The sequence below is a fragment of the Vulpes vulpes genome, chromosome 13, assembly GCF_048418805.1.
Source record: "Vulpes vulpes isolate BD-2025 chromosome 13, VulVul3, whole genome shotgun sequence".
Taxonomy (NCBI): domain Eukaryota; kingdom Metazoa; phylum Chordata; class Mammalia; order Carnivora; family Canidae; genus Vulpes; species Vulpes vulpes.
In genome coordinates, this window is record NC_132792.1 from 129,031,597 (window position 1) to 129,059,481 (window position 27,885).

General features: G+C 36.6%; 1 protein-coding gene across 2 annotated transcripts in view; it reads left to right on the forward strand.

Annotated features, from left to right (window-relative positions):
* Nucleotides 1-2,672: 2,672 nt before the first annotated feature.
* Nucleotides 2,673-27,885, forward strand: part of MAEL (maelstrom spermatogenic transposon silencer) — a 29,665-nt gene continuing 4,452 nt past the window's right edge. The window contains exons 1-9 of one of the 2 annotated variants that reach the window (XM_072732912.1): nt 2,673-2,979; nt 3,275-3,367; nt 4,563-4,662; nt 5,577-5,732; nt 6,911-6,952; nt 14,995-15,119; nt 15,850-15,904; nt 16,024-16,165; nt 27,178-27,240. In XM_072732912.1, coding sequence (XP_072589013.1) covers nt 2,848-2,979; nt 3,275-3,367; nt 4,563-4,662; nt 5,577-5,732; nt 6,911-6,952; nt 14,995-15,119; nt 15,850-15,904; nt 16,024-16,165; nt 27,178-27,240 — 908 coding nt within the window. In that variant the 5' untranslated portion in view covers nt 2,673-2,847. Of the gene's footprint in view, nt 2,992-3,274; nt 3,368-4,562; nt 4,663-5,576; nt 5,733-6,910; nt 6,953-14,994; nt 15,120-15,849; nt 15,905-16,023; nt 16,166-27,177; nt 27,241-27,885 lie in introns of both variants that reach the window. The other variant, XM_072732910.1, reaches the window with a different exon arrangement.

Consider the following 27,885-nt stretch of genomic DNA (forward strand, 5'->3'; position numbering starts at 1 on the left):
AGTAGAAACAGACCCAGAAATGACACAGATGATGGATGGAATGAGCAGACAAAGCCATTTAAGAGTTATTCTTTTTTTTTTTTTTTTTTTTTTTTTTTTTTTTTTGCCAATTTGGATGCCTTTTATTTCTTTTTGCTGTCTGATTGCTGAGGCTGGGACTTCTAGTACTATGTTAGTACTTTCAACAGTGATGAGAGTGGACATCCCCTTCTTGTCCCTGAACTTAAGGGAAAAGCTCTCAGTTTTTCCTCTGCTGGGAATGAAATTCACTGTGGGCTTTTCATATATAGCTTTTGTGATTTTGAAGTACGTTCTCTCTATCCCTACACTATGGAGTTATTTAATCAAGAAAGCGTGCTGTATTCCATCAAACACTTTTTCTGCATCTATTGAGAAGATCCTATGGTTCTTGTCCTTTCCTTTATTAATGTAGTTTATCACATTGATTGATTTGTGGATGTTGAACTACCCTTACAGTCCAGGAATATATCCCACTTGGTCATGGTGAGTAATCCTTTTAATGTACTGTTGGACCTATTGTTGGACCCTATGAATTTTTGCATTCATACTCTGTAATTCTCTTTGTTGGTGGGGTCTTTGTCTGGTTTGGGGATCAAGGTAATGTTAGCTTAATAGAACGAGTTTGGAAATTTTTCTTCCGTTCCCATCTTTTGAAACAGCTTCAGTAGAATTGTTATTATTTCTTCTTTAAATATTTGGTAGAATATTTGGTAGAAGCCATCTGGCCCTGGGCTCTTGTTTGCCGGGAGATTTTTGATTACTGCTTCAATTTCTCTGCTGGTTATGGCTCTGTTAAGGTTTTCTATTTCTTCCTGTTTCAGTTTTGATAGTTTATGTTTCTAGGAATGCATCCATTTCTTCCAGATCACCTTATTTGTTAGCATATAGTTGCTCATCATATGTTCCTATAATTGTTTGTATTTCTTGGATGTTGGTTGTGATTCCTCCTCTTTCCGAATTTTTTTATTTGGGTTCTTTCTCCTTTCTTCTCAATCAGTCTGGCTAGAGGTTTAGTGATCTTATCCAAAAACCAGCTCCTAGTTCATTGATCTGTCCTACTATTCTTTTGGCTTCTATTTTATTGATTTCTGCTCTAATCTTTATTAATTCTCTTCTCCTGCTGGATTTAGGCTCTATTTGCTCTTCTTTCTCCAGCTCTTTAGGGGTTAGGTTAGATTGTATATTTGAGACTGTTCTTGTTTTTTAAGAAAGTCTTGTATTGCTATATATTTCCCTCTTAGGACTGCCTTTGCTGCATCTGAAGGGTTTTGAACAGTTATTTTTTCGTCATCCTCTGTTTCTGTGAATTTTTTAAATTCTTCCATTAATTTCCTGGTTGATCCATTCATTCATAGTGATTCAAAGGAGCACATGCATTGGGGTGACTGGGTGATGGGCACTAAGGGGGGCACTTGACGGGGGCACTTGACGGATGAGCACTGGGTGTTATGCTATATGTTGGCAAATTGAACTCCAATAAAAAAAAACCCAAAGGGGCACATGCACCCTAATGTTTATGGCAACATGTCTTAAATAGCCAAAATTTGGAAAGAGCCCAGGTGTCCATTAACAGATGAATAAAGAAAGAAAATGTCACACACACACACAAAAAAAAGGAAATTACTCAGCCATCAAAAAGAATGAAATCTTGCCATTTGCAATGATGTGGATAAAACTAGAGGGTATTATGCCAAGTGAAATAAATTAGTCAGAGACAGATAAATACCATATGATTTCACACGTGTGGAGTTTAAGAAACCAAACAGATGAACACAGGGGAAGGGAAGGGAAAATAAAACAAGATGAAAACAGAGAGGGAGGCAAACCATACCAGAGGCTAAAACTCTGGGAAATACACCAAGGGTTACTGGAGGGGAGGTGGGGGGGGGGATATAATTGGATGACAGGCATTAAGGAGGGCACTTGTTACGATGAGCACTGGATGTTGTATGTAACGGATTCTACCCATGAGTAATAATATAGTATATATTAACTAAATTGAATTTAGAGAATTTTTAAAAAGAAAATAATGTGTGTGGGGGGGGGGAAGCTTTCATAGTAGCTCCAAATATATTCCAGGAATAAAACTAACAACAAAATGACACCACCTTTTTGAGGAAATCTATAAAATTGTGTTGAAGGACATGATTTTAAACCTCCGCTCCTTATTGTGCTTTCTAACACGTTAAAAATTGATTTCAAAAACATATTCTTTGCAACTATAACAAGCGTCATTTAAGAATGGGGGGAAAGACAGAAAAGCAGTCACACCTCCCCCCCCAGTGCCCCACAAGGGTTGATGCACTTGACATCTTCCCCTCAAACGCCCCCACTAGATTGTAAACTTCTTCAGGGACAAGATACTGTTTGTCATGGTCCTCACTCTGCCGCCGCCACCCAACACGTTTCACAGTGCCTGGCACAGAGTAGGCCTTTGACAGTCACAAAACATGAAAGAACTTGAACCACTCTCTCGTCCGCTTTTTCTCCACCTACTTCGACATATATTACGCAATAATGTACAGGAATTGCGCCAAGCCCTCCTGGTGACAGCACGCCCACCAACGCCTCATCTCAGCCAATCAGAATGCTTCGCACCTGTGACCAGGCTCCCCCGCCCCCCCACCCCCACTGCCCCGCGAGTCAGTCTCAGACTTTTTCTCGGAGCGACGCCAATGCGGCTGCGCACCGCGCCCTGATTGGTCCAGCGCTGTGGGCTTTGGCGCGCAGGCGCCGGCCTCGGTTACTAAGGGCGGGAGCCCGGCGAGGGCGCCGGCGGCTTGTGCTGTCTGTGGCGCAGGTTGTCGAATCCTGGCCTCGCTCGCCATGCCAAACCGCAGGGCCAGCCGTAATGCCTACTATTTCTTTGTGCAGGAGAAGATCCCCGAACTACGGCGGCGAGGCCTGCCTGTGGCTCGCATAGCTGATGCCATCCCCTACTGCTCTGCTGACTGGGCGGTGAGACTGGAGGTAGTGGGGTGGGGGTGGGGGTGGGGGCGGGGGGGTAGGGAGGCTGCGGGGGGGCGGACCAGGCAGTTGGGCAAGTGGGAGGGCGAGGCGGCAAGGAAGGAGGCCTCGAGGAGGCCTATGACTCCTTGGCTCCAGCTGGCGTGAAAGGAAGGCCCCTGTTCCCGCCCTAGGGCAAACCGACGTAGGGACCGCCGGTGAAGTCCTGGCTTCTGCCTCTGGGGCCCGGGGCACTCGGTCCTCATTGCTGCTTCTCTCCTTTCTCTTCTCCTTAAATGTCCCCAAGCTTCTAAAGGAGGAAGAAAAGGAGAAATACGCAGAAATGGCTCGAGAGTGGAGAGCAGCCCAGGGAAGGGACTTTGGGCCTTCAGAGAAGCAGGTAAAGTTAGCCTGAGAAGAGCGCTACCTGCCTGGCACCTGGGCGTGTTCAGTAAATGCTGGATGGGTGAGTGGGTGACTTAGTGCAAAGAAGAATTTTTCATTTTTTCTTTTTTTTTTCTGGCGTCAGAATGCCTGTGAAAAACCCAACAGGTTCCCTTAACTAGGAGACATGTTGCTATTTGGTAGTGAAAGGCCAGGGGAATCCCTGTTAGGAAACCTGCAACCAATAAACTTTGATCTGCGAGGAGATTGTTGGGTTTTAGGGTTGGTACCAGATGAACGCTAAGGGTTCCTTCCAACCCCTTTATGATTGAAGACCCCCTCCCCCCCCCCCCCCCCTTTTTAATGTCTCAGAGTAGCTTGGGCCATTCTATTCTTTTTAAGTGACACCTGGAACAAGCAAGCGGTTGTGTTTAAAATATTGAAACAACAAAACTTGCACATGCTAGTGAATATTAGTATGCCTTATAGGTAAGAGTTGAATAAAGTTTATTTGGGTAAATTTATGTGTAGTAGAATGATAAAGTATTGAATAAACTTTTTCTTGTTGGTTTGTATCAGGAAAATTCAGGGTAATTGTGGACTTTTACCCTCTCTGTGTTCTTTTCATTCTGACATAGTAAAGTTCCATTCTTACTTTAAACTGGCAACATTGGATTGAAATTGAAGAGCACTTTGCTTGCTTTAGGTTTGAGCGATTTTAAATTTGTAGATGTGTGTTTCAGTAGAATTGGTACTTAGTTTATACAAGTGAACCTTTTTTTTTTTTTTAAACTATAATGTCTTATGCATACTTTGAGAATGTCTTATATCTCATTGAGACTTGAAGTCAGCATAATTGGAGTACTTTGTTGAATGATGTTCTTTTGGCCACTGGGCTGGTATGTATTATGGGATTCAGTGGGATTACTTTAGATTATCAGCAGTGGGCAAATGGTTTTCAGCAATGGTTGAATTGGTTGTTTGCCACTCACTTTTTGATTCAGAATATGTATAGATTTTGCCCTTGTCTGCCTTTGGGTGTTGATGTCACTGACAGATGTGTGCTTCTTTACTCATTGGGTTCATTGGCCTAGAGAGGTTACTGAAGTAGTCAGTGAGTTGTTTTCCAGGTGTTTTGCTAAACTTAAGTATTTGTATAAAGTGCTCAGTAAGAGTTTGATTATGTGATCAATTATTTTCTTCCTCTTTAGAAACCTGTTTCCACTCCACTGCGGCAGCCAGGCATGCTTGTACCGAAGCAGAATGTTTCACCCCCGGATATGTCAAATTTGTCTCTAAAAAGTGATCAAGGTAGAGTAATCCTAAAATTTTTTGCTTAGGTAAATGTGGTTGCTCAGAACACTATGATATGTTGATCAGTAATTATGTGTTCTGTTTATTTTGATCCTGCATTTCAGAATAATTGACTACAAGTATTCAAATGTGCTAAAGTTGTAAAAGATTGGGTAATTTGCATTTGTAGAAATAACATGAGAGAGATACAAGAGAAGATTTTGTTTTATACAAAAATCCGGTCTCTTGATTAATAACCACTTCATAGGTTACTAAATATACTTCTTAGATTTAAGTGTTTATAGCTAGATCTTTAGATACATTTAAAGTATAAAGATCTAGCCTAGAAAAGAGCTTAGCTAATAAAAGTCCTTGTTATTTCCTCTGGCTTTTTTCATTGTGTTCTGAATTTACTGAAGATTAATAAACTTTTAATAGTCTTAAATGTGGCTAATCCTGGTAAATAAGAGCCTTCACGCTTTCTCACATTTCTTTCTTTAGAGAATTTATCAGTATTTTTGTGTATATTGGTAAAAAGTAAAGAGTGAACTAAATTGTCCATGGTTTATATCAGAGTTTTTCAGTGCTGATTCTACTTAGCTTTATTTCCCAAACCTCTTGTATTTGTTGAGTACAGGTCACAGCTTTTAAGTCATTCCTGAAATTCAGGGCTTATGTTTAGCTAAATTATGTAGAACTGGCTGCAAGTTTGAATAATTTTGTTGCTTCATGCAGAATGGTTACCACTGTAATTCTTGATAAGTGTAATTATAAAAATTTTTATTCATTTAGTTGGTACAGATTAGTTTTCTCTTTTACAGCTCACATAGGATTGATGATAGGAACACAAGGAAAATAGTTTTCAAACTTGGTTTTGTAGAGGGGTAAACTCTCATCTGTTTGTGTTTTCTTTTTTTCTTTTTCTTTTTTAGCTCTTCTTGGAGGCATTTTTTATTTTTTGAACATTTTTAGCCATGGTGAGCTCCCTCCTCATTGTGAGCAGCGCTTCCTCCCTTGTGAAATAGGGTGTGTTAAATACTCTCTCCAAGAAGGTATAATGGCAGAGTTCCACAGATTTATAAATCCTGGTAAGTAGAGCGAAAGATGCTAGATCTAAACAGTATGCATTTTATCTTGATTTTATTTAACAGTATTTGTTTTCTTAAAGGCTGATACATAGTTGAGTTCTTAAAGTATAACAAGACTTCATCATAATTGGTTGAAAAATTACTAAGAACTAGGTGTTTACAGAGTTTTTCAGTTTAAGCTTTTAACCTGAGAAAGCATTAGAGTTGAGTGGGATAGTATGCCTAAAAAAATGTGTAGCCTGTCATTTGCTTACCTGTAGCCTTACATCTTGGAATTTTCTAAAGGCTTTTTATGCCTTTTGCTCTTTCATTTCTTTGACCCATCCTTCACCATAGTGATTACTAGATTTTAACTTGATGTTGTTTTGTAACCTTGAAGAAAGTTATTTATCTTTCTGAACTTACTAGCTTATCTGTGAAGTGGGAATAATACCTATTATTGGCTGCTCTAAGGAATACAAAGGAAGATATGGAGATAGCCTAATATTTAATAGTCTCTCCAATGTTTTTAGTATCTCTTCTGGCTATTGCACTCTAGCAAAAGCAAGTAATAATGAAGACCTAGGATTCATTTCAGTTCCCAAGAAGATAGTTAAAGGAACAGTGTACTTTTAAAGGCAAGTAGGAGAAACATATAGGGGGAAGAGTAAAGGAGAAAAGGTTGGGGAAAGAAGATCTTCATCTTTAGTTTTGCCAGTTGATTTAAAATTCATTAGAACAAGCCAGCACTTTTTCTTGTGTTTCAATGGCAGAGCAACTAATCATCCTACTCACACTAGTAAGAGTTGCTGCTTAGGATAAATTAAATAGCTACTTTTGTTCATGTGATTGTAAAACATTAAAAAGATAGAATTTGGAAACTTTTGTTGAGAAATACATACATGAGGCCCTTAATAGGGCCTCATGGACCCCTAGCTAAGACTCCTTTTAGCACAACTTTGCTTTACCTACTATTTCTTTTTTATAAAGAAGTGACTTCCTTTTTAAAGTAGTTTAGACAGTATACCGAAATTCTTTAATAATCCTCATTCCTTTGGTTTAAAAGAACTCTTATGAAGGTTTAATTTTTTTTCGTATTTTCATATAGCAATAACTATTACCTACCAATTGGTCATCCTATGGCATACGGCTATGGGAAAACCAGAGAGCTTCTCCCAACAAAATATTTTGTATTACAGGTGAAATTCCACGAGGATTTCGGTTTCATTGTCAGGCTGCAAGTAAGTATAAAGGAATGTGGTAGAATGATAGGCATTGAATGGATATGTACCTCGTTAAGATTTACTGCTTTACATGGGCACATAAAACATTAAGTTGGGGTAAGAAATTGTTGGAGAGTCTTCATAGAAATGGTAAATGATATATGTGATCCTTAAAAACTTTAAAATTGAATAGACTTGTGGGATACTAAAGGATATGACCATATACCTAATAAGCTCTGAACTAAATTCGTCTAGAAACTAGGTTTTAACCAGTTTCCTATGATTAGAATGAAAATCATGGTAATAGTTTTATTTTTAATTTATATTCAAAAAGTTTTTTTTTTTTACTTAACGTAGACAACTAGCCTGTAGAAGTGTTTGAAATTACAAATAAGTTTTTCAAATCTGCCATAACAAGCAGCTATTTGTGATATTTATAATGTTCTTTATAAATGAAGAGAATATTTTTAGAGTCCCCTTTGCTTATGAGCTTTGAGTTTTTTCCAGTCTTAGCAAAAAGTATATAGTAGTCCTTTTTGTGTTTGGGATCAGGGCCATAGATTGAAACAGGTAAGGGAAATTTTTTTAGTTGGTCCCTTTATGTAGCTTTGAATGAAAAAAATTTATAATACAGATTTTGAAGTGTGAACCTAGCTAATCTCCCCACAAGTTACATCACCTGAGGTATTCACTAAATAGGTGGTGGTAAGACAAAAATAGAAACTTAGCTGGTGAGTTAACTTCATTTTTACTTAAGCTGTTTCTGGTTTGTTCATCTGTTGAGTGCCAGATGGGAGTGCCACTGGCCTTACTTACTGTTTATTATTTTGGTTCTGATATATACTTGATTTTTAAAAAGTTTTTGAGGCTTATTTTTATAACCTTTTCAAGTTAACCAGATTAACATAAACCTATTAAAGACACTAGGAATGTCTTCTTAATTTAGTATTCAAACTAATTGAAATTGAACACAATTTGTTCAGGAAAGCTCACCAATTTAAACAGGCCTTAAATTGCCAATTTGATAACCCTGGGTAACGTGCCAGTTAAAGAAGATAAATGACTATATTAGACTGACGGCTATGTTAACATAATAACTGAAAATGCTTATGGTGGTGTAATCAACCTGGTGCTTAGGAAAATACCATATTTCATAGAGGAACACACTGAAGCAAGTTTATGTGTGGATACAGTGTGGGTAGTAGCTAAGGAATGTGTGTGTAGATTTTTCAAATGCTCCTGTGCTATCTGGCCTTTTATGAAATACATGTAAATGTAATTAAGTGGATACTTGATGGATGGATGTTTATGGTTTAGCAGTCAAGGAATGTCAGGATTGGAAGAGATATTGATACGGAATCTATTGATTTTTTTTTTCCCACCCCCACTGCCATGTTCTTCTCTGAAGGGGTACTTCGGGTTCTTATGAGTGCATGGAGGCAGGAAGTTTCTGGCCCTTCTCCTCCTCCCCCACTTCAACCAGAGGAGCTCTGATTCCATTTTATTGGTTAATTTTCTTGAGGGAAGTTCTGCTTTAAAATAAGCAAAGCTTTGAAAACTCCTTTTAGCTTCCTATACGGAAGGTCCATCAGCTTTTAATATTAATTTTCATACACAAAAATTTAACATTGACTTAAGGCATAAAGGATATTAATTAATGAACAGTAGTGCATTCCCCAGTCAGCTGAAGAAATAAGAGCAGTGTGCTGTCATCGAAGGTCCCTAAATCTCTCCTTGACTGCATCCACCTCTCTCTTTATAAGAGAGACCCTATTTAGAATTTTGTGCTAATCATTTCCTTTCTTTTCTGAATAGTTTTGTGAATACTTTTTTTTTTTTTTTTTTTTAGGAGACAAGTGCACACAAGGGGTTGGGAGTGGTGGGTGAGGGGCAGAGGGCAAGGGTGAGAGCAAGAGAGAATCCTAAGCAGGCTCCATGCCCAGTACAGAGCCCGACTCAGGGCTCAGTTTCATGACCCTGAGATTGTGACCTGAGCTGAAATCAGGAGTTGGATGCTTAACCAACTGAGCCACCCAGGCACCCTGTGAATATTTAAGTTATGAATTTAATTTTTCTTTTTCAAACTTTTACATAAATTAACATTGTATGCTGCTTTATGTACCTGTATTTTTTCTAACTCAGCATTACCTTTTCCTAATTTTTCTATGGGATTGTCTTTTATATTGGCTTGTGGAATTTTACTACATATCTGCTTATTGATATAATTGCAGATCCCAATTTTCAGTTTGTACCTTGTATTTTTTTTTATTGTCAGTACAATGTCTTTTAATGAACGAAAGTTTTTATTTTTGACTTAGTGGATGTATCAGTCTTTTCTCTTACATTTTGAGGGGGTTTAGTATCTTATTTAAGAATCTTCTTCTACCAGAAGGCCATAAATGATAGTTTTTATTAAGTTTTGTTTTTCATGCCAAAGTTCTTAATTCTCCTGGCATTGACTTATGTTTGGTGTGATGTAGAGATTCTGATTCATTCTTTTCCCATGTGGATAATCCGTTGTCTCAGCATTATTTATTAAATGATCAGTTTGTTCTCAGTATGTAGTGCCACATTTCTGTTTGATGCCTGAGTCTTTCTGATATCTTTATTTTGTTCTATTGGTCTGCTTGTTTGTTTGGTATCCATATTGTTAAACACAAGATTTTAATAATACTTAGACAAGTTCCTTGACTTAATTTTGGAATATCCTCATTATTCTTGACCCTTTGCTGTTCATACGATTCAGAGTTGGAGTATCCTGCTTTACAAATACCTTTGTTGAAATTTAGATTAGAATTACCTTTAAATCTTCAGATCATTTTGGAGTGAAGCTTCATGACATTCTATCTGTAAACAAGGGGTGACTCTTTTATTTTTTAGATCTGTAAGCCTTACAACACTTAGAGTCTTCTTCACAAGGATCTTAATATCTTGTTAAATTTATACCTTATAAACTTTATTTTTAAGTGATATCTCTTGAAATTATATTTTTATTTGCTTTTGTATTTTAGTTTTATCCAGCCATTGCTAAACTGTAACTCGAGTTCTTAAAATTCCTTATATAGTCCTGTCTGTGGGATGACATTTTTCTAATCTATATTTTTTTATTTAAAACTTAAAAATTTGTCGTAGGGTACTGGATACGTAGGAATTCTAGTTTCTAATGTTTCACCAACAGCTATGCTGTTTGCTTTATATTTGGTTTCTTTTTTCTTCATGCATTTTTTTTTTTTTTGTATGCATTCTTGATCACAGTAAAGTTCTATTCCCAGTTTGGTTGGAGGTACCAGTTGCACATTTTAATGAACAGTACTTCTGTCTCACATGATTTGTGTCTTTTGTTCATCTGGTAATTTGCTAATAACCAACCTTCCATTCTAGCAGTAAACCCAACAAAGTCACTACATCGCTGTTAAAGAAACTGCTGGATTTGGTTTGTTAATATTTTGTTTTAGGATTTGTGCATTCATGTTAAAGACTGAGGATAATTTTACCTAATTTTGTTACCAAGGTTGCTTTGCCCTCCTAAAATGGGTTAGAGAATATGTCTTTAGTTTTTTTTTTTTTAATTTACCTTTGGTTCTTTTTTATGGTTTTGGTGAAATTATTAATATTGATTTCCCTGAACATTTAAAGTTTTATGTCTGATAACCCTATTATAGAGATCTTTTTGGGTCTGTTTATCTTGATGCTCAGTCAAGGTACCAGATTTCTTCATATGTCTGATCATTTTTTTTGAGTGCCAAACAGTAGATGGGAAAACTTGTTATTCCTCTCCAAAAAAAAAAAAAAAAAAAAATGTGATTGCTTTTGGCAGAAAGCTTCTGTCACTAGCCATCTCAGAGCACCTTAATTCAATTTCAGGGATTGAGCTAATACAAAATTGGGTTCAGATATTTTAAGAGTCCCATCTATTTCTAGGTGATCTCTAAAAAAGGAAAAAAGGCACATTACCACTGAAGGACCACTTGTGAAATTTGTAATTGACTTCATAGCATAAACAGTGGAAGCCAGAAGACAGTTGAATATTTTCTAACTACATATTTAACATATGCAAGTAATACTGGAGTAATATTTTTTTAAAGATTTTATTTTGGGGGTGCCTGGGTGGGTTACGGTTAAGCATCTGCCTTCGGCTCAGGTCATGATCTCTTGATCCTGGGATCAAGCCCTGCATAGGGCTCCCTACCCTGCAGGGAGTCTGCTTCTCCCTCTCCCTCTGCCCCTGCTCACATGCACATGCATTCTCTCTCTCTCTCTCTCTCTCTCTCTCTCTCTCTCTGTCGCAGATGAATAAATAAATTCTTTCTTAAAAATTATTTTTAGATGGGCAGCCTGGGTAGCTCAGTGGTTTAGTGTCGCCTTCAGCCTGGGGCGTGATCCTGGAGACCCAGGATTGAGTCCCACGTCAGGCTCCCTGCATGGAGTCTGCTTCTCCCTCTGCCTGTGTCTCGGCCTCTCTTTTTCTCTCTCATGTCTCTCATGAATAAATAAATAAAATCTTGAAATTATTTTTAGGTAATCTCTACAGTCAACATAGGGTTTGAACTCACAGCCCAAAAACCAAGAGTCCCTTTCTCCACCAGCAAAGCCAGCCAGGTGCCCCTGGTATAATATTTTTAATTCTTACAAGTCTAGGTCTGTTGAAAACTACTAATTTTCTCACACTCTAAATCTCCTATTCTAGAATTGATAAGTGCTCAAATTTCCAGTGAACCCAAATGCCAGAATCAAGCTTTCTAGGATTTCCTTCCTCTCTAAGACTTTGGACTCCTGATTCTCACTGCAGTTTTATCTCTACAGTGCTTTCAAGCAGGTGTTTCATTTGTTCAGTTTCTCACTGTCATTATCAGAAATTGAACTCTATCCTTTTATATAACTTTATGCTGAAATTCATAATTTGATCTCCTCAGATACAAGAATGATTTAAAATCTGTGCTGAATAACTTCAGTAGCTGAAATACCTTTGGATCTCCTTGTATCAGTTTTGGTTTGGTTTTCCTTATTTCATGTACCTGGTTATTCATGTAGACTAAAAAAATCTTTTTTGAGAATGGCAAATTTATTGGTATTTTTTATTGGTACTTATTAAAATGTATTTTAGAGCATGTGGGGCAGGGAAGAGGAAAGAGGGAGAGAGAGAATCTTGAGCAGACTCCCCACTGAGCTTGGAGACCAATTTGGGCTTCAGTCCCAGGACCCTGTGATTATGATCAAAGCAATCAAGAGTCAGGCACTTAACCAACTGAATCATGCAGGCACCCCAAATTTATTGGTATTTTAATGAAGACCTTCATTTCAGTTGTTTCTCTCCCATCTTGACCTTAGGCTAATATTTCACTTAAGGTAAGAAAAGAATACATAAGAGAAGCATGTTATTTTAACAAACAGTAAAATTACAAAAGTGGAAAGTTTGCTTACTCAAAGCAAGTTGAGTTCATGTATCGTGACATAATTAAATCATGTAAGAACTAATAGTTCTATATACATTTCCATTGTTTGGGGTTTACTCTAAACTTGAATGCAAATTAACAAAGTGTTGGGAACATATACAGGTTACTTCTCTGTTACCTATTAAAAGAGCTCAGCGAGTAGTGATTACCAATAAAATCATCTGAAGCTGCCTCCAGATTAAACACTGTAGTTGTTTTCAAGGAAATCATTAGACTGTTTCTTTTATCTGTGACTATGCTTTTAAATATGTGTTTATCACATTAACTATCACAAAAATCTTTTTTGAAACCCTGTAATACATAGATCGAACAATGTATATGTGGTCAAAGATCCCATAAGATGTGTGTAAAGATGCATTTTCTTTCTTTTTATCTTTGGTACCTGAATTGTGCTTTTGAAAGGCTGTTTATATATGTTATATATTAACATATATATACATCGAATTATATTACTGTACTAAAATAATTTTTTTATTAAGTCTAAATCAAATTCACTTTCACAAGTTAGTAACTTAAGCTTTAACCGAGTTATAGAAAATACATTATTCTCCTCTTCATTTTCATGCGATGTTGCTTTTTGGGTGTTTCTACCTTTAAAAAAAATAGCCAAATATTTAATATTATATATTTAAGTTTTTGGTAGTTTGTTATTTGAAAAGAAACCACTTCCTTGTGATTTGCCTCAGGATTTGATGGAAATGCTTATAGGAACTGGCTAATAACAAAAACCAAGGGAAGCACATTCAAAATACTTACTTTTGTAGCAAATGGTCTTTGAAGACGAATAAATAGGTAGACCCACTGAAATGGTTGAAGTGGGCTGTTTAGAATACTCAACAATTTATATACAATTTTTAAATTTTTTTCTAAGGAGCTAAGTATTTGTACCAACTGCTAGCAGTGCAATACCTTGTTTATGATGACTTGAAACAAAACAAATGCCTATGAGGACAAAAGCTGTATTTTGATTCTCTAATATACTTTCAGTATATAGTTCCATAACCTTTTCCTCACAATACAATTCTCCCTCTCTCTTAAAGCTATTCCCGGGAGCCAGACAGTTTAGGTTCAGGGAGTTAAGAGTAATTGTTTGCAGTTTAAATAGACAGTAACTTTATACCTCCCTTTTAATGTGCTAATAGTTGTGTTTAAAAAAATAGAAAAGTACCATTTCTGATTTTTTTTTTAAGCGAAGGTCTTGAAATCTGCATTTAAAACATAAAGTAATTCTGATTTCAAACTTATTTGTGTTCCGCCACTCAATCTTAAAAAAGGCGGCTCCAAGGGTAATCTTAATAACCATTCTTTAAAAAAGGAAACTATTCCTTTTAACTTGACACTCCACACTCCAGTTTCAAAACACATGATTTGTCTTGGTCATGGACATTTCCAAGATGAGATTTTATATTTTTCTCCCGTAGTTTCTGGTTATCAGAGAAACCATGCTTTACTTTATTGAAGGAGTTTTGGTCCTGCTAATGTTGGTGTATTCCTTCCAGTATTTTTCATCTTTATCTTTGCTTCTGGAGGCATTTCCTTTGGTTTACTGTCGTCGTCTTCATTAAAAGCTGCTGCCGCTGAAAAGGGTTTTGAAACAAGAATTGGAACAGTTTTTTTAAGGCTTACTTGATCTGAGTTTGATGGATATGGCTGGCTTTCTTTGTCATCTAACTACCTGTGGCAAATCCAGACTTGGATATTTTTGTAGACTTTTTTGGGAGGTCTGCAGGCTGCTGCTTCAGCTGCTCACTTCTCAGCGCAGCAGCTGGAACTTTCCCCTCCATTACTCTGGAGGCTTCAGTTTACCATGGCTTCTCAGGCCTCTATTCTCCCACCTTCCCATCCGCCATTTTCCCTGCCATGCTGAAGAAATGATTTTAAAGTAATTGAAAGCTAATAATGATGTTCCCTTCATCCAGAGAGGATTTATGTTTGCTAGACAGAAAAATATTTTTTTTTTAAGGTTTTATTTCTTTATTCATGAGAGACCCAGAGAGAGGCAGAGACACAGGCAGAGGGAGAAGCAGGCTCTTTGTAGGGAGCCTGATATGGGACTCGATCCCTGCACCCAGGATCACATCCCGAGCCAAAGGCAGGTGCTCAACCACTGAGCCACCTAGGCGTCCCTCTTTATGTGCTCCTGATATCCTCAGGTAGTTTAAATTTTTGTGAGCAGTTGGTCTGAATTACTTGGTCCATTTTTTTACTGGAAGTGAAACCTTAATCCTACAACCTTTGAAAAAGCAGTCCTTGCTATTAAGTTCTCCAGCCTTATATATAAAACAGATTCATGAATGGCAGATGGGAATAGTGAACACACATAGGCTCAGTCACTTAAACCGGGCTTGAGTCCTGACTCCATTGTTTGCCAACTATTGACCTCTGCTAACTTTTGTGATTCTCAGTTGTGTCTTCTATAATATGTGTGTATGCCCTTCTTATAAGATTATGGGGTAATATAAAGTACCTAACTATAATTAGGCTTGGTACTAGTGCTTAAATATGAGTTACCCAGTACCTTGTTCCTGTAACCCTTCTTCCTTACCCATTTCATAATACTTACTTTGATCAAATTTTGAACTCCTTACTCCTTTGTATTCCCTTCAGGTGATTCTAGTCACAAGATTCCTATTTCAAACTTCGAATCTGGGTATGACCAAGCAACTGTGTTACAAAACCTTTATAGGTTTATTCACCCAAACCCAGGAAACTGGCCACTTATCTACTGCAAGGTAATTTCATTTTAAGAATATTTTTTTAAGGCATGTACTAAAAGACCCATGAAAGGTACCCAAAGAAAGAATGTTTGCTTGTGTGTTAGCTGTGTGTGGTAAAACATGTTCATTCTGAATTGTTTTGAATGTGATTAGGTATAATAATTTCTGTGGTATTGGAAGGATTTTGAAGACTGCAAAAGCTGAATGTTATCTCTAATTTGGCAGATCTCATGTTTTTAGTTTCTCCTGCTGAAATCCCTTTTTTACTCTGAAGAAAGGGTGCTCTAATCTGTACACCTGTCCTAAGTAAGATCACTGTTTTTTAAAAACTTTGTAACAATCTCTTGATCCTCTTTTGTAATCTTTAGAGAGCCTTCATTCTTTATTTTGTCTAATTCTTTTAGGCTAGGAGTTGAAGAACTGGATTTTAACATTACTATTTTAGTGTAACCATGAACAGATTACCTTATCTTTTTCTGAACATTGGTTTCTTCATGTGCCTACCCTAGATCTCCTTTGCTTTTCACAGAGTCTCTTAGCATCGCTTTATAAATGTTACTGGTTATTAAAAGCAGTAGTCTTTTAAAATGTATGTTGCTCTTTTTTATGGTTCTCATTTAGTTGTCACAAACTCTTCAGTTTTTCCCTTCCTGCCACCCCCACTTCCCCAGTTTGAAAGGACAGCAATTGATTAAAATTAACTCAGTGTAGGAGAAAATACAAGTAAATTTTTTCCCTTCTCCAGTCTGATGACAGAGCCAGAGTCAACTGGTGTTTGAAGCATATGGCAAAGGCATCAGGTAAGTAAAACTAGGTCACTGTTTAAGTGCATTGTAACATCTGTTATTTCCATTTTGGTATATATGTTCTGTGTACCTAAATTCAGTAATGTTTACCTTTTTCTGTTTACCAATGGAAGAAATCAGACAAGATCTAGAACTTCTCACTGTAGAAGATCTTGTAGTGGGAATCTACCAGCAAAAATTTCTTAAGGAGCCCTCTAAAACCTGGGTTCGGAGCCTCCTAGATGTGGCCATGTGGGATTATTCTAGCAACACAAGGTATTTATAAGTGATTTTGTGATAGTGGTTTTGAATTTGTGAACTGACAAAATATGACAGGGTTAGTCTTTTCTTTTTTTTCGTCAACAGGCACTATTTTCCTATGAAACCTTGGACTCATTATTTCCTTGAATAAGATTCCATTGATTGTGCCATACATTGTCATGTTGTCTACAGCTAAAAGCAAAACACATTACCAAATAACTGAGATGGTGCTTTATCACTTAGAATTTTTGTACTGATGAAAGAATACATTTATTTAAACAGATGTTTTATTACATGGGATTTTTATACTACTTACCTATAAGAAGTATGTCAGTGAAATAAATTGAAAATATTTTTTATTTTGAAATAATTTCAGGTTTACAGAAAAGTTTGCAAGAATAGTACAGAAAAGAAAAAAGGAATAGTACAGAAATTTAAATAAAAACTTGAAAATTTTGAGTGCAAAGTAAGACTGAGAAACTATTTCAGTTAAAGGAGTCTAAAGAAACCTGATAACTAAATGGAGCATGTGGTCCTGGGCAGAATTCTAGACTAGATTTTTTTTCTTTCACTATAAAAGACATTATTGGAACACTAGCAAAATATGAATATGGCCTTCTGATTTGACAATAATATTGTGCCAATGGCAATTTCTTGTTTTGATAATTTTATTGTATATTAACACAAATTAAATTCAATCCAAGATCACCTGTTGCATTTAGTTATCAGGTTTCTTTAGACTCCTTTACTCTGAAGTAGTTTTTCAGTCTTACTTTGACTGTTTTGTCTTTTTTTCAAGTTTTTATTTAAATTTGTGTCAACATATAGTGTTTCGGGTATAGGATACGGTGATTCATCACTTACATACAACACCAAGTGCATTCCTTAATGCCCATCACCTGTTTAACCCATTCCCGTACCTTCCTCCCTCCAGAAATCCTCAGTTTGTTCTCTGTAGTTAAGAGTCTCCTGATTTGTGTCTTTTCTTCCCCACCTGTGTTCATCTGTTCTGTTTCTTAAATTCCAGTTAGGAGTGAAATCATATGGTATTTGTCTTTCTCTAACTTATTTTACTTAGCATAATACTCTCTAGGTCTATCCACGATGTTGCAAATAGCAAGATATCATTCTCTTTATGGCTAAGTGATATTCCAGTGTGTGTGTGTATACCACATATTTTTTATCTATTCATCAGTTGGTAGACATTGGGAAATGCTCTTTCCATAGTTTGGATATTGTTGATGATGCTATATAAACATTAGGTTGCATGTATGCCTTTGGATTAGTATTTTTGTAACTTTTGAGTAAGTACCTAATAGTGTAATTGCTGGATTGAAGGGTAGCTCTATTTTTAACTTTAGGAACCTCCATACTGTTTTCTAGAGTGGCTGCACCACTTTGCATTTCCACCAACAGTATAAAAGGGTTCCCTTTCCCCACATCCTCACCAACACCTGTTGTTTCCTGTGCTGTTAATTTCAGCCATTCAGACAGGTATGAGGTAATGTCTCATTGTAGTTTTAATTTGTATTTCTCTGAGTGATATTGAGCATCTTTTCAAGTTAGCCATCTGTACACCTTCTTCAGAGAAATGTCTATTCATGTCTTTCACCTTTTAACTGGATTATTTGTTTTTTGGATGTTCAGTTTTAGAAGTTCTTTCTATATGTACAAATAGCATTGGGAAAACTGGACAGCCACATGCAAAAGAATGAAACTGGACCACTTTCTTACACCATACACAAAAATAAATTCAAAATGGATGAAAGACCTAAACGTGAAACCTGAAATCATCAAAATCCTAGAGGAGAACACAGGCAGTAACCTCTTCGACATTGGCCATAGCAACTTCTTACTAGATGTATCTCCTGAGGCAAAGGAAACAAAAGCAAAAATTAAACTATTGGGACATCGTCAACATACATCAACATATAAAAAGTTTCTGCACAGTGAAAGAAAAAATAAAAACTAATAGGCAACCTTCAGAATGGGAGAAGGTAGTTGCAAATGACTGACTTTGAGTTTCATGATCTTAACTTTTTTTAAGATTACAGGCCAGTTGCTTTATAGAATGTTTTAGTTTTAGTTTGCCTGTATTTCTTCATGATTAGTTTGAGGTAATATATTTTAGACAGGAATACCACAAAAATTAGGTCTTCTCATTATGTCATATCTGGATGCATATGATGTCCAGTTCCATCACTGATGATAACTTTGATAACTTAAAATAGTCCTTGCCAGATTTCTCCCTTGAAAAGTTACTGGTTTTCACCTTGGAATTATTTTGTAGGGAGATATTTTGAGATTTGGTAGATAATATCAAACTTTAGTCTGCCTCATGGTTTTCACATCCACTGATGACTTTTGCCTGAATCAGTAATTATTATGTTTCTAAATGGTGAGTTTTCTAATCCAGCTGTTCCTTTTACATTTATTAGTTGACATTCTGTAAGGAAGAGCTTTGCTTTTATATATTTTTTAAGATTTATTTACTTATTTGTCACGGGGAAAGGAGAGGGAGAGAGAATCCTCAAGCAGACTTCCGTCTTAGCAGCAACCTGACATGGGTTGCTTGGGAAGATAACCCAAGCTGAAACCAAGAGTCAGCTGCTCAACTGACTGAGCTACCCAGATGCCCTAAGAGCTTTTATTTTTAAAAAATAATTTAGGAGTGTAGAATCATGGATTCCTATTTTATCAAAAGGGCTGCAATCTGTTACTATCAACTTAGTTTTTATGCTCAGTTTGATTTAAGGCCAATGGGAAGCCCTTCAAAGCAGTGGTTTGTCCTTTTGACATTTCTTCATAATTCTTTGAGTGCTTTGCTTTCTGACTTAGTGTTGCAGGCTTATCTTTGTGCTTTCCCTGCTTCAGCTTTGGATTACCCATTTCTCCAAGGATCCCTGGTTCCTTTAAATGGAAGACAGCGTTTAGGAGATAGAATGTGGGTACAGGTATGCTCATTCCTTCTAAAGCATCACTGATTATCCCCTGTAGTGGAGAGAGCTACAGATATATACAGCCTCTACATACATTTTTATGTCTATCTCACCATGAGTTCATACTGAATACCTATAATTCCAGTTCAACACATACTGTTTTCTAGTTTTCCACTTTTCTATTTTTGTATTTTCCCTCTCTGAGTAAAAAACCTGGTGTTCAATATTCTTACTTGTTTGTTCAGTCCTAGAATTCAGTCTTAGGATACATGAACTAAAAGTCAGTTGTTTAAAAATTGAGTGATATTACTGTAAAAAATTAATAGTTCAGAATTTGCTTTCAGTTGTTTTTTAGTCTGAAGGCATATAGCCGAAATACTTTGCTCAAAAGTTATCTGGGTTGGTTTAACCCCTTTTTCAGCATGGTTAAAATATTCCTTTGAAATATAATTGCGTCCATTTGCTTGTTTTATTCCATTTGTTTTTCCCCATCCTTACTGATTCTCTTACCTTTTTAATGTGTTTAAACAAAAAAGTATATTCAGAAGTATCACTTCACTTCTGTCTAGCTCCATGAAACTCCTTGGATTGCATTATATTTATAAATTAACTTGGGGAGAACTGAAATGTTTATAATGTTGAATTCTATCCAAAGACAAGAGATTTGTCTTTCCATTTCTCAAATCTACTTTTGGGTCTTTCAAGACCTTTAAAAGTTTCTCCTACAAGTTGTGCATATCTGGGACTGGCAAATTTTTGTGGAGCAGTTCTTTGATAACTTTCCCTGTTCTATGAAAATCGGTTTGATTAGGCTTTCTGACTTTAATAGGATCTGTTTTGGTAATCTGTACTACTTCCAGAGATTTTACATTTTATGTTTCCAAATTTCTCAGTTGTTTGGTGAGCCCATTCAGTATGCAGAATCAGGTCTTATTCCTGGAGATTTTTATTCAGTTGTAGTTTATTGGTTCTGTTCTATTTAATTTCTTTTCTGAAGGGAGTCCAGCATATGTTTGTAATTTAGTTCTTTTCTGATGTAATTTTATTTCCAGAGTTTTGTTAGCTCTTACTTGTGTTCTTAGTTTTGAAATTTCTCATTCAGGACATGTTATCATATCTTAAAATTCTTGTTTGAAGATATTTAATTCAACACAGAGTGTTATGTTATAGTTTTCCTCTCATGATTTTTTGACTGGGGAGGGAAGGAAGGTAAAGAGAGGGTTATCAGCAAGAGTGTTTTCAGTCTCATTTTCAGTTTTCTTGTAGCTTTCTGTAGATCAAGGTATTTTGTTCCTTTGTATTTCTTGGACATGGCTGGTGGTTTGGAGATTCATAGTTCAAGTGCTCCCTCTTCTGTCAGTGTACCAAACTAATTTCTTTGAATGCTTTCAGGGTAGCAGGGGTGTGGTTGTGGGGATTCCTGTTTTTCTTTAGGAATTTTCAGGACAAAAGAAAACAATTTCTCCCCTTTTGCCTTTTTTTTCCCTCCACACAGTTTTTTTTTTTTAATTTTTTTATTTACTTATGATAGTCACAAGAGAGAAAGAGGCAGAGACACAAGCAGGCTCCATGCACGGGGAGCCCGACGTGGGATTCAATCCCAGGTCTCCAGGATCACACCCTGGGCCAAAGGCAGGCGCCAAACCGCTGTACCACCCAGGGATCCCATTCCACACAGTTTCTAAATAACTCTTTCCTTCCCTCCCTTCCAGACTGCCTCCTGAAACCTCACAGGCACTTTTAAGTTCCTTTGCTGTAGTCAGTACCCTGATCTATCAAGATTCTGAATATTTATAGATCTTATCATTGTGAAATGATTGTGACTTAATTTAATCTTAGGATCTCTGTTTCCCTTCTTTCTCTCCCCCAGTGTTTTGTGGACTCTACTCTCCCTATAAAGCCATATAAAGGGTCAGGTGTGAACTTGAGAAATTACTCTGTTGGAAATTAACAGGTTTTTTTTCCTTGTGCATTTTTGGTGGGAGTGTAAATTGGTGCAACCACTGTGGAAAACAGTATGGAAGTTCTTCAAAAAATTAAAAATAGAAATACCATATGATCCAGTAATTCCATTTCTGGGTATTTACCCATAGAAAATTAAAACTAATTGGAAAATATATATGCACCCATGTATATATTGCGTTATTGCCTTATTTGCAATAGCCAAGATATGAAAGCAGCCCAACTGTCCATCAATAGATGAATGTATAAAAAGGATGTTGTATGTGTGTGTGTAGAGTCACACACACACACACACACACACACACACAATAGAATAATATTCAGCCATAAAAAAGAATAAGATCTTACCATTTGCAAAGCATGGATGGATCTAGAGGGTGTTATGATGAACGAAGAGAAAGACAAATACAGGATTTTACTTATATGTGAAATCTAAAAAACAAAACAAAAGCAAAAATAGGTTCATAAATACATACAACAAACTAAACTGATGGTTGCCAGAGGGGAGGGTGGGGAAATGGGCAAAAATGAATAAAGGGGGGGGGGGGAGTAGGAGGTATAGGCTTCCAGTTATGGAATGAATATGTTTTGGGGATGAAAAGTATAGTATAGGGAATATAGTCAGTGGTATTTTAATAGTGTTGTATGGTGACAGGTGGTAGCTACCCTTGTCAGCATAGTGTAATGTACAGTCTTGTGGAAGTACTATGTTGTACACCTGAAACTAATGTAGCACTTGTGTGTCAATTATACTTCAATTAAAAAATGAAAAGTAATTTTAGAGGAAGGATAAAGTGTATATGGTTACTAGAAGAAAAAAAATAGGCTGAGCAAGTATTCTACAAAGAAATGTCCTTGGTTATGTCCATATTTAGAAATCAGGCTGTATAGCTGAGTAAGTGCTCTGTATTCAGTGGGTATTATGAATTAAAATTAAACATACATAATGGGTTTTTTATGTATTTTTATGCTGGTGTATGAAATGAATTAAAATGAAACATACATAATGGGTTTTTTTAATGTATTTTTATGCTGGTGTATTAAAATTCTTCTTTGCCACTGACACCTACCTTTTCTGTGAGTTTGATGCTGGTTCTTTCTTGATCTTATCAGATGATGTCAGCAGAAAGTATTCAGACACAAACCAATACTTTCTCAAATAATCTTCAAATGGTTTATTGACTAAAATGAGTTGCAATTGCTTATCATCAAGAACAAGCAAATTTGTACATGTTCAGGCAACGCAACTAATTCTAGATTGACCAATAGCAATTGTAAAATACCTTCAATTGTAAGATGCATTCCAACTTCAGTTAAAATGTGGAAAAAGAAGACATGTTTTAAAATTGAAGAAATACAGGGTTGAGCTCAGTTGAATAAGTACAGGCTGTAGCAAGGGTAGATTTGTTTTAAGACACTCAGGCTTGTTCCATGGGTTTTGTTAACGATGAGACTATTACACAGTACTGTAAGCACTTTGTAACAAGCTGCTTTGAACAGGATGGATCTACCTTTTTCTGAGCTGCTTAATGTAAGATTCCAATATGTAGTATTTAGGAGGGAGATTGGGTTGTAGTAGCCAACAGAAGCTCTTGTTGGGATCAGTTAATATAAGCAGATGGGGCTCATTTCAAACACTATCTTAAACTTTTGTTTTTACATTAAAGTTTTTTGTTTTTTTGTTTTTTTTTACATTAAAGTTTTTAAGAAATTTTTGATAAATGTCTCTAGCTTTTGGAGAAATGGGTAAGTGAAATGGGTAGATATTGGTGAAATTGAGTTCAGTTAGACTAAGTATCGGAATCTTATTAAGCAGGCTATATTTTGAAGGCTAGAATATTTATAACTTTTATAAATCTCCCATTCTCCTGGTTACTTCTTGTCATAATTATCTTTAATTTACTGTGTATGACCTATGGATGAGACAAGGCAGCTTTTATTTAATCAACCAGTATTTATTGAGGATCTTCTCTGTCCCAGGCACTGTGCTGCGCTGAAGGTAGAGTGGTGAACAAGATTAATGTGGGTTCTGCCTTCATAAAGTTAACATTTTAGTGGGAAAGTGAAACAATACAGTAAATAATAAAATGGTAATTTTGTGATCAGCGCTAAGGAAATCAACAGGATATTGTTCCTCTTTTAGAAGAGTGTATAGAAAGACTACTTTCTAGAATAGTCAAGACTTTTTTTGAGGATGTAACCTTAAAACTGAGATCTGAAGCAAGAAAGTAATGCAAGCATGTGAAAAATGTAAAGAAAAGCATTCTGGGAAGAGAGGTGCAAAAGCCTGGAGGTGAAAGCTTGGTGTTTACTGGAAATTGTTGTCAGTGTGACTGGAAGATAGTGAGCAAAGGGGAGAACACACAAGGTGAGGTTGAAGATAGATATAAGGATTATAAACACCATACACCTTCTTCACTACAGAAAAGAATCCCCCCCCCCTTAGCAACCATCAGTTCTCTGTATTTAGGGGGGTTCAGGAAGGAATTTTATCAAGCAGGGAATTCACAGAATGATTAGGTTTCTAAAAGATGGCCTGAGCTTTTAATGGATATATTGAGAGGAGGCAAAAAAGGAAGTATAGTCTAAAACTATTAGACTATTTCTCTGGTCCAGGCAAGAAATGGCTTGCAGGGAGGTGACAGTAGAAATGGAGAGGATTAAGTAGATTTCATCTTGGTAAAAACCAGTGGAACTTGCTGATGGACTGGATACAGGAAGAGAGAATGAAAAGAAATAAAGACCATACTTAGGTTTGTAGTATATACTTCAGGGTAGATGGGGAAGAGAGAGAAGAGCAAGTTTAGAATGTTTTGAGGCCCTGGTGAGGTAAGATCTAGAAATAACAAGGAGGCTGGTGGTTCTGGCCTAACACTCTGGAGAGGTTTGGGTAATGCCAGTACTCATTCATTATGTGCCAGGCACTGTTCTGGGCCCTGAAAATACAATGAAGAGAGACTAGTCTTCTGTAATGGATCTTACAGCATATGGACGAGGTCACTCAGAGAGAGGGCATAAAGAGAAGAGGACCCAGCACAGAGCCCTGACAAGTTCTGACATTTTAAAACTGGGCAGAGGCTACTTTTGGAGCCCTCAGTAGCTCTCAGCCTGCAGTTACTATCATGTTACACATATTGCCATAGCCGCCATCATTGTTGGTTTGGGTTGCAGATAAGAGGAAGAAAACTAGGATCATAGATACAATAATTTCACAGATCTCATTGGGATACTTGTTGACGGAGTGGAGATGTTTACTTTGGTTTTCTGGATTATCTCATTCTTTGGGGTTGTGAGTTGTGTCCTGTCTTGATCTTTTCATGTTGCATGCTTTCTTTGAATGTCTGATTGTCCTTGGTTATGTCCATATTTAGAAATCAGGCTGTATAGCTGAGTAAGTGCTCTGTATTCAGTGGGTATTATCAACTAGTTGGACTTTACTATAGGGAAGCAGATGAGGGAGCTAGAGGTTACACTGAGACAGAATCCTAAATGCCAGAGGTTCTCCAAGAGCAGTTTACTTCTTTGTACAAGGTCAGGGAACTCGACTATTCTTTGTACAGAAGAAGTTCAGCTTCCTGTCTTACTCTGCTTTCTGGCCAGGGATATCTGCATGGATTCAGAGTCTCTCTTGACTTCTGGGAGGCATATCTCCTTCTGTGCAGCTGTTTCTGTGAGAAGTGAAGGCTGTGACCTCCTTTGTCTAGTTACTACTTCCTCCTCAGTTCCCACTCCTGCATTTACTTTCTGTATCCCACACATTTGTTAAACTCCCTTCCATGGAGGTCTCCTTCTGTTTTCCCTTTATTGTGGACTGCTACTGTTTTTATTCTTTGACTTTTGTTTTCATAGTATTGGGATCAAGAGGAGATAGATTTGTTTATTTTAAGCTAGAAGCCTCAGCAATAGTAGTTTTTAAGGGGTGAAATTTTGTATATTGATGTCACTTTAGAATAGTTTTTTCTTAGCCCAATTTGTTGAGTTTTTGATTTAACAAATCCTTGGGCGGCTCTTGTACATAAGGCCTGAAACTGGATTCAGTGGGAAATATGGGAAAGGGCAACATGATTTTCTTTGGCCTCAGTGTCTCCTGGCTGACAAAAGCAATAAAGCATGTAAAGATGCTGGAGTTGTGTGTGATAATTTCTGATAACTGGTGTTTCAGAAGATGATGATACATCAGGGAGAAATTACATCAGTGTAAGGGCTAAAAATGTATGCATTACCTTATGAGGTAAATTTTTTATTTGGTTCTGCTGGAATGATGCATAGAATTTCTCTGAGCAGAGATTTGGGTTGAAAGGAAGACCTTCCAAGAGAAGAAAACGACCTGAACAGTGACTCAAAGGACAGAAAGCACATGAACTGTTGAAGAGAGACTAGTGATTCGGTTTGACTAGAGTGTAGAGCCTCTGTAGCTGCCAGGTGATCCTGCTTCCTTAGCAAGGTAGAGGCTGGGCTATCCTTGAAAAGGAGGAGGAATCGTCCTGAAATACGAGGAAGGGAGATTATTGCCACCTTTGGAGATAGGAAAAGAGGAGTCTCAAGGCCTTTATGCTACATGTCCTTTGAGTGAATGAGAGTGTTAGATTGTGACCTCATAACTTTAGAATTTCATCAAAGAAACCCATCTAAGAGGTGTTAAAGCTAGGGCTAGATTTGTTATTGCAAAGTGAATGTTAATAGCTTAACAAAGTATACAAAGCAGTTCTGAATTTTGATAGATACTTAGAGTGAATCTTCCTTTACTAGAAAATACACTCATATTTTTAGGGGGATTGGTAGAGTGATTTTGAGGAAGAGAATCAAGAAGAAATAAGTCAGAGAAAGACCAGTACCATATGATTTCATCATATGTGGAATTTAAGAAACAAAAGATTATGGGGAGGGGTTGGGAAGGGAGGCCAACCAAAAAACAGACTCTCAACTATGATGGTTATGGGGTGGGGGTGGGGGCTTAAATAGGTGATGGGGATTGGGGAGTGCACTTCTGATGAGTACAGGATGATGTATGTAAGTGTTTAATTACTGAATTGTACACCCAAAACTAATATTTACACTGTATGTTAACTAACTGGAATTTAAAGGAAAACTTAAGTAAAAAGAGATGAAAACACCGTAATTTTAAACAATGTAACTAGGTTGGAGGCATTTTTCCCCTGGGGTCAGATTTCCATAGGCTTGTTCTTGGGTTTGTTTTTAATCCTAGAATACATTGTTGGTTTTTCAATTGCTTTTATTTCAAATATGATTTATAATGGAAATGTGTATATGAGGCAGTAAACTTGGTTTTAAGTTCCAGAAAAGGAGCAAAACTAACTGGGAATTTAAAAATTACTTGATTCTGTGTGCATATGTAAGAACATAGGCTTAGTTTCAACTTGAGCCTTCATTTTAGAGTTAAGAGTTTTATGAATCCTATTTACTGAGTGACTTTTTAGAAAAGCAATGGGAGAAATTCTTAATCTCATATTTAGATAGTCTTCTATTCAGTTAAGTAACTTTCATTAAGTGTAAATAACTAAGTTTTTACATTTAGTGTTTAGCATGTTTGTAACTTTTAAATGATTCTTGCTAGGGTTCAGGCAAGCTTTGAATTATGCAGTTAGTACTGTTCTGAGTTTCAGTAGACATTGCTCAGTGGGTGGAAAGATACAGGTTTATGGTGGCTGCCATTGTAAAAGTATGTTCATCATTTCCATTTGTAATTATTAAGACTTTCTGTGTTTTCTTCTTTCTCTCTATCTCTCTTTTTAAACATGTTTCATTCAATACTGTTTGTCTGGAGCCAAGATCAATACTTGGTAAATAGTATGCACTTAGTAAACAAATGTTGAACAAGTGCATGTTAATCACAGTCACTAATGTGTCCCTGTAACACTCATTTTATTTCAAGGTAGAATTTACCTGGTAGAGTTATGTGTGGTTTGCATAGCATCATGAATTTGCATCAGAAGAGATAACATTTAAACAAGTCTTTCTGAACGAATCTGGTTTTTGTTAACTAAGAAACCTTAATCTTTGAGTAATAGTGTCAGTTTTTCTTAAATGATTTTAGAAATCTGGCATATAAAAACCTTTAAGCAGTGCTACTGCCATTAAGGATATTAAAGTCCTTTCTTTGTACAGGTGCAAGTGGCATGAAGAAAATGATATTCTCTTCTGTGCTCTAGCTGTTTGCAAGAAAATTGCGTAAGTCGGAGAAAAGAGTTTCTTCATAATGCTGTATTCTGCATTGAATTCTTTGCCATTTTGCTCGCTGTTGCTTTTGCAAATTGGGGTTAAACACTGTTCACCTATTTCCATAATTCTTTTCTAAAACAAATGGTTGGTTTTTTTTTCTTTTTTTCTTAAAAAAACAAACAAACAAAAAAAAACTTCATGTTGGGACGCCTGGGTGGCTTAGCAGTTGAGCGTCTGCCTTCAGCTCAGGTCATGATCCTGCAGTCCTGGGATCAAGTCCCGCAATGGGCTTCTCCCTCTGCCTGTGTCTCTGCCTCTCTCTCTCTCATGAATAAATAAATCTTTAAAAGAAACAAACAAAAAAAGCTTCATGTTACTTTTATTATTCTGTCCATGTCTCACTTGTTGGTATAGTTATCACTTGAGCCATTTGGGTGAACCTTCAGAAGCACTTACTGAAAGTTCTCCTTGTAGGAGATGAAATTCGCTAATACCATTAACATTAGATGTTAAGATGCTCAAAAAATATAGACACTTTTCTTCTTATTTTGTAGTGAAACCACCTGGAGCCTTAGATTTTTCAGTGCTCTGGTGGTCCCTTTACATGGCTGGTTAGTTGGTTCTCAGGATAAATAAGTATTTTTAAAGTTGTAA